This window comes from Argopecten irradians, chromosome 6, assembly GCF_041381155.1.
Source record: "Argopecten irradians isolate NY chromosome 6, Ai_NY, whole genome shotgun sequence".
Taxonomy (NCBI): domain Eukaryota; kingdom Metazoa; phylum Mollusca; class Bivalvia; order Pectinida; family Pectinidae; genus Argopecten; species Argopecten irradians.
In genome coordinates this window covers 17,615,540-17,622,203 of record NC_091139.1, presented here as the reverse complement: position 1 = coordinate 17,622,203, position 6,664 = coordinate 17,615,540, and the positions used below count along the sequence as shown (strand labels likewise).

The 6,664-nt window shown below is 32.4% G+C and overlaps 1 protein-coding gene across 1 annotated transcript; it reads right to left on the bottom strand.

The window, feature by feature from the left end:
- Window positions 1-32: 32 nt before the first annotated feature.
- On the bottom strand, window positions 33-1,278 carry LOC138325192 (galactose-3-O-sulfotransferase 3-like). Its single transcript, XM_069270677.1, has one exon. The coding sequence runs from the start codon at window positions 1,275-1,277 to the stop codon at window positions 123-125; it is 1,155 nt and encodes a 384-aa protein (XP_069126778.1). The 5' UTR covers window position 1,278; the 3' UTR covers window positions 33-122.
- Between the last annotated feature and the right edge of the window lie 5,386 nt (window positions 1,279-6,664).

The window sequence follows — 6,664 nt, the reverse complement described above, 5'->3', positions numbered from 1 at the left end:
AGGTGTCACCTATGAGAATATTTTTTATTCACCAGAAAGATAACTTAGCCTTTACACACAATCATTTACCGCGTACAACTGCTCACAGTCATCATCAGATTAACACAAGGTTAGATAAAGGTTTAAAATGTGTCGTTGTAAAATCCATATTGTTCCATTCGTATTTCTCTTATGAAGGGTATTTCTCCTTTCATCATATAATCACAATCCTCTTTAGTGATATTGAAAGCGTCAGTCCATTGAGAAGAAACTACATGGAAAGGAACAGAAGACACTGGTTTCTTCTCACAATAAATCTGCATGTCCTGTCGCAGACTTCGGAAATACAGCAGTTCCTCGTGAAATGTTGGTCCCTGATATTGGATCTGAGTTTGCAGTCGTTTGAAGAAGAAGTTATAAAGAGCATAATCAATTTCTGCCCATATTTTGTATAATTGCACATCTCCAGGCTTAAAGTGTATTCTCTCATACAGATGTTTTCTAGAATTGAGTTTCATATACAATATATCCTTAATTCCCCAATTAAGAAGTCTTCGCATTAGAACAACAGATTCATCAAACATTTCCACAATCAGAACTAACTCAAATTCACTGTCTAATTTCTGAAGATAACGTTCGATGCCAGCTTTGTCGCGTGTCTCAAAAAGCTCTTTGGGAAAGTCGAATTCAAACGACATCCTGTTATTAGCAAAGCTCTGACTACTTCGCTTGACGTATTTTGTTGGATCCTGAAGAAATACAGATACGGGGTCTGGTGACTCTATATTAAACACACCAGACGGTCGCATGTAATTCAGTGTCGATATAAAGTGTTCAAAGGGGTCTCGTACTATGCCGATGTTAATGGTATCGGGAGGCATGATGCGGGCAAATGCCTCTTTATTGTATATGACATGACAGCAAAGAACCTCATAGATCCTTCCATTTGGAACGGGTAGAATGTTTTTATCTGTAACAGAGGTCGCCATACTGATGATGTTTGGATAAAAGAACTTCGGAACTAATGGCAACACCACAAGAAGGTCACGTGATTTGGCAAACCGTAGAAAGATATTTTGAGCTGTAGAACTGGCAGCCTTGTGGACCTTTAAAAAGGCAATGTGACGTCGTTCTTTGACATCTAATGATGAATTCCTTTTAGAAAAATTAAAAGGTGTGGACGAACTATTTTCAGGTTCATTAAAGGATTTGAAAACTGTTTCTGACAGAGATTTCCTATTGGTAAAATTACCAATGAACAATTTCGCGTCATCTCTTGATTCGATGAACGCACGCATTTTGGTGACGTGGGCATAGAATGTGAAGAGCAGAATGCATGTTGAAAGAACACCCAGACTAGTAAATGCGTAGAATCTGTCAAAAGAAAACGGATAATTCATAACTAAATCATTAAATAATGTATCTACTGCTTAAAGATGCTCCACCGCTGACAAATGGTATTTTTTCACTATCAAAAATAGGAGAAGACGATTTAGGATTTTTCTTCAGTTCCAAAGTTACTTTTTTTACACCATTACTACCATTGAAAAGTTTGAACTTCTAATTAATTTTAGTTAAAAATATAAAAATGCCGTGGCACTATATCCTAAATGGAATGCTATACTGATTGCGCATGCACCAAAGGCAAAATAAATTATTTTATATTCTGCTTTGCGTTAATTAGATGTACATACACGATTAAACACCAATTATTGTTCAAATGATAAATATCATTTATACTCTGTCGGCGATGGAGCATCTTTAAATAAGTTAATATGAATATATTTCTATTTCTACAATAAGATTGTATCTCAATAAAATATAAAAATTGCATTTCTAAATCTGAAAGATAACACACATACACTATGGAGACGTCATTTTTTTCAGTCTGCGATTTACAAAAGTTTACAGCATATATAGATGTGTAGAAATGGCAATATGAAGTATCAATGAAACATATCAACGAACTTAACTGTATTTTTAGGCACACTGACGATTTAATGATTAGTATACGGCATATATTTTCAATCGTCTGACGATTGATTACATTACTCTACGCTTCAATTCCGTGGCGTAGTTCAGTCAAACAGTGGCTATGCAAATTGTCAACATACAACTGAATAGTTTTCGTTTGAATGGTGTTTTCAATACATTGATCACTATACCTTCTATAACATAAACATGCTTATGTTACTTAAGACAAAACATGAATGTTCGGTACACCAGTTTATTCCTCCACATAGGTAATATTTATATTTATCCTGCAACTGCCCAAAATAATGACGAATAAATACTGCAGGATAATCTTGTGCTTTATCCGTCAGTACGATCACGTGAACTTTTTTCACATCTGATGGAACCTTTTATAATTTGACCTAGAATTTTAACCTTCCGGTGAAAGAAACCAGTCCCCGGATGACGTCATTTTTACAATGTCGAAAATCTCGGATGGAGGTGTCGTCTTTTTCTTGGCTCTTGGTAAAAGGTATGCATTGTAATGTAAATTTAATGAGCAATTATAGTTTTTGAGTATTTTATTATTGTTTCTATGATATTACACACTGAATAGAATTACTGGTACTGTTTACGAATGCGTTTATATATTTTCCACGACAGCAAAAAGGAGTATACTCTCGTTCGGTTTAGTGATTTTCCTGCGCATAAAAGATGCGTTCTGCTTCAGACAAAACCAAGTAGATAACTGTTAATTTGCTTCGTTTTGAATGAAATAATAGTTACAGGATAAACAGAATTCACGGTAAATATCTTACAAAACAAGTTTTATTTTGGTGCTTGGCACGGAAAGCCGAGAAGACGCGATCGGCAAACCCATCTCGGCTTTCTTAAAGATGCTCCACCGCTGACAAATGGTAATTTTTCACTATCAAAAACAGGAGCAGACGATTTAGTATTTTTCTACAGTTACAAAAGTTACTTACTTTACACCATTACCACCATTGAAAAGTTTGAGCTTCAAATTTTACTTCAAGTTCAAAATATAAATATAAAATAAAATATAAAATGCATCCCGAAAAAATTCCGTGGCACTATATCCTATATGAAACGAAGTTCTGATTGCGCATGCACCAAAAGCAAACTAAATTATTTTACATTATTTTTTGTGTTAATTAGACATATATACACACGATTAAACCCCAATTATTGTTCAACTGATGAATATCATTTATGCTCTGTCGGCGGTGGAGCATCTTTAAGTCTCGCAACAAATTACATGTAAATCTTGTATTGTAAGATACTAACCATGTATTCTCTTTATATTTCTGTCAGTGGTGAATTATTAGTATTAACCCCGTTGATTTTAACCAAGGGCTACTCAAATTATTTCTCGGAAGATTGAGTATGTCACGTGCAATTTGTAGCCGCGCAGAGGAATTTATGATGTCCGCATCAGAAACTGAAGTGTCTTCAGTACGAAAGAAATAGTATCTTTTTATTGACATTTTCATATACTACATGCATACTGTCGTGTTTGTAAAATCCTTTTTTTTTGTTTTCTTAATAAAAAAAAATCATGTGATTATTTTGTTCCAAATATAAATACTCTGTTTATAAATAAAAAAAAATATTTGTAAGTAACATTCTAAGGATCTATTTGTATTTATACCGTCTCGCGTGTTGTTTGTAGAGAAATATAGTCCATGGTAACTAATTCAAGGTTTTTGTTCAACCGATTAAGGACCGGGAAAGTGTTTAATTATTTTACCTACTGTTGCTGTCAACACATACGGAAATATTTAAAGATGGGTTACTGCAAATATACACGTACTTTTAGTGGTCAAATCAAAATTAATGTTGAAAGGGATTTGCGCATTCGCATTAACAATTAGCTCGATTTATTTTAGCGTTACATCTTTGGTCCGATAAACGGTAAGTTAAATTACTTCTTTAAACAGTTCGTTTGATAGAAATCCACTCATTTTTGCTCACCGTAAACTTATTTCATTCCGGATTTCCTGTAAGCTGCGTAGTAAGGCCAAATCAAGAAAGAAACTTACAGTATAACTCATGGAATATTAGTGGGTCGAGATAGTTCTATAAAAGAGAGATATCTTTAAACGAATTCAACCAGATAAGTTTGATATCAGATCGCAAAATGTATGCCCTAAGATGATTTACTTACACAGTATAATAAAAGGAAACCGAATTTTAAAAACATAAACTCCGCATTTATCCTGCAGGCAAAACGCAGAAAAATATATAAAAAAGTATAATACGTGGAAACCGAATATTAAAAAGATAAACTCCGCATTTATCCCGCAGGCAAAACGCAGAAACAAATACAATGCATTTATATCTTCTGTCATAGTGTAAAAATAATCGTTGTATCTGGCGAAAAGCTTATCATTTTACTATACCATTCTGTGAATATACAGAGTATATCAAAAAGGGAAGAATCCAATCCGTCTGTATATAAATGTACTTTGCTTTAGTTGGTATTTAAACTGTAATCAGACAATGTATTTGTTACCTCAATATCATTTTACTTTTTTCAATGAGCATGATGTAGTTTATATGGACAATTATATAATAATTAATAGAGATAGTCGATACAAAAGTATTTATTCACAAACTCATTACAAAGTGAAAGAAATAAGAAAGGGACTTTTCTAACTTACCGTAAGGTTTTCATTTCTCCAGTATCCAGTTGTTTAGCTCACGACATATGTTCTGGTTCTGATTTCTTAATTCCAATCTATTCCGTTTTCCAATCTATTAATCATGTATGTATATACTGTGTCATCTTCAAAGCAGGTGAAATCGGATTTTCAATAGAAACCTATTTACATGAATGGCTCAACATGTTACAGTAACGTATACGTAGCGTGGATGTCTCGTTTATTCGCTATAGATGATTGCATTTGATTGTCATGTCGCGTTATAGAAAGTTTTGTTTGCATATTATAGTTTTCTATTTATTTGATCGATATAAACTGCCACAGAAGGATTCGATTAGATAATTGGGATGGGTGTCACATTTTTTCCAAATGTAACAGAAATAAAGCAATCGATAAATAATGTAATCATTGCAATTTTTATAGTATTACATTATATTTTTTTTTATTATGTATAGACATATTCATAAAAAGTTATATTAATAAATATTTTATCTTTGATGATAAAAGAAAGGGATGATCATCACCATACATCCATTTTTCAACTTCCTAATATTTGCATGTTGTAGAGTTGAATATGGCGGTTTTGAGATATCAAAACAATGTGGGTAAAGTACAATTAACAGTCAATTAGTCCCACCACCTAGTGACTGTTACATAGTCATCTTTTGATGTGATTTTTGTGATATCATAATAACTGAAAGGTCACGCTAATTGATTATAAATCGTACTTTATCGAATTGTTTTGGGATCTCGAATCCTCTGTATTTCTTTATTTCATTACAATGTATATATATAACAGTTAAAATAAGTAGCAAAGCCAACTAACACATATAAGAATAACCCTGAGATGTCTTTTTCAAATGAATTTTTCATAAATGCTTTAAATCAATATATCCTACAACTTGGCAAGAGTAATTTATTATTCCTCTAACTAATAAGTATGTACTACCTAAATAGAAAGCTGACTAAGATCATCTGTTCATATAACTTGTCCATTATTACCAGATTTTTCAGGCGTAGTATGGTAGTTAACAAAGCCATACATCTGATTTTAGCCAGATATAATACTTTCCCTTAAATTATTTACAAAATAAATGTATTACCCAGTTTACCCTACAACCCTTACATGAATATTATACAAATGAATAATTATGACATGTTTCAAACAAATTATTTTGAGATTAAAAATAATACAGTATTTAAAGGTACTATGGAATTTAGATACAGGTTTGTTTACAAATCTTAAAACTATTTTTGCCAGAACAAGAATAACCAAGGTTATTTGTTTTTTTAACTGCAATAGTATAAAAAGCATTTCTGAGCTGAGTACAAATTAAATGAAACAATCATACTGATACATACAATGTATATATCAAAACTTAATAAAATGTTGGTCAAAAAGTTAAAATGATCCTCAAATAAATAAATGTACAAAATTTGACTAACAAATAATTACTACTGAAGGCTATGTGTTACAAATTGATCGTGATATTACATGATATTTAAAACTAGAAATATGTCTGCTAGACATTAAACGCTCGCTAACTACATCCTAAGACCTTAATTTCCAGTACAATATGCATCTATAAGGCCCCTATTTGAGATATTTTGCACGTACAAAAATGTAACAAATAATTAATAATTAACCCGCAGATATATGCCCTATATGTAACACTATCGGTCATTACCCTTGGGCCTATTGCAAGGAGATGGTTTATATCCTGGATGTGTTGTATAAATACTTTCCTTTACTTCATCAGAACTTTAAATGTAAAGTTACTTTTAACTCAATCTGATTAAAATACAAATCCTTATTATCACTACGTTTGATAATTGGATCTGAGAAAATCCCATTAGGGGTCATGTCCAGGTGACCTTTGAAAATGGTTAATCAAATTGCTACTTGCAAAATTTTGACAGTGAATTTCAGGGGACGAAATTGTTTGAAAAAACTGTCAGAATTATTTTGGTTTACGTAGTCCTCTCGCCCAAAGAGCACAACAAAGCTTATTGTGTATATTTACTGCGACGAAATATCGTTTTCAATT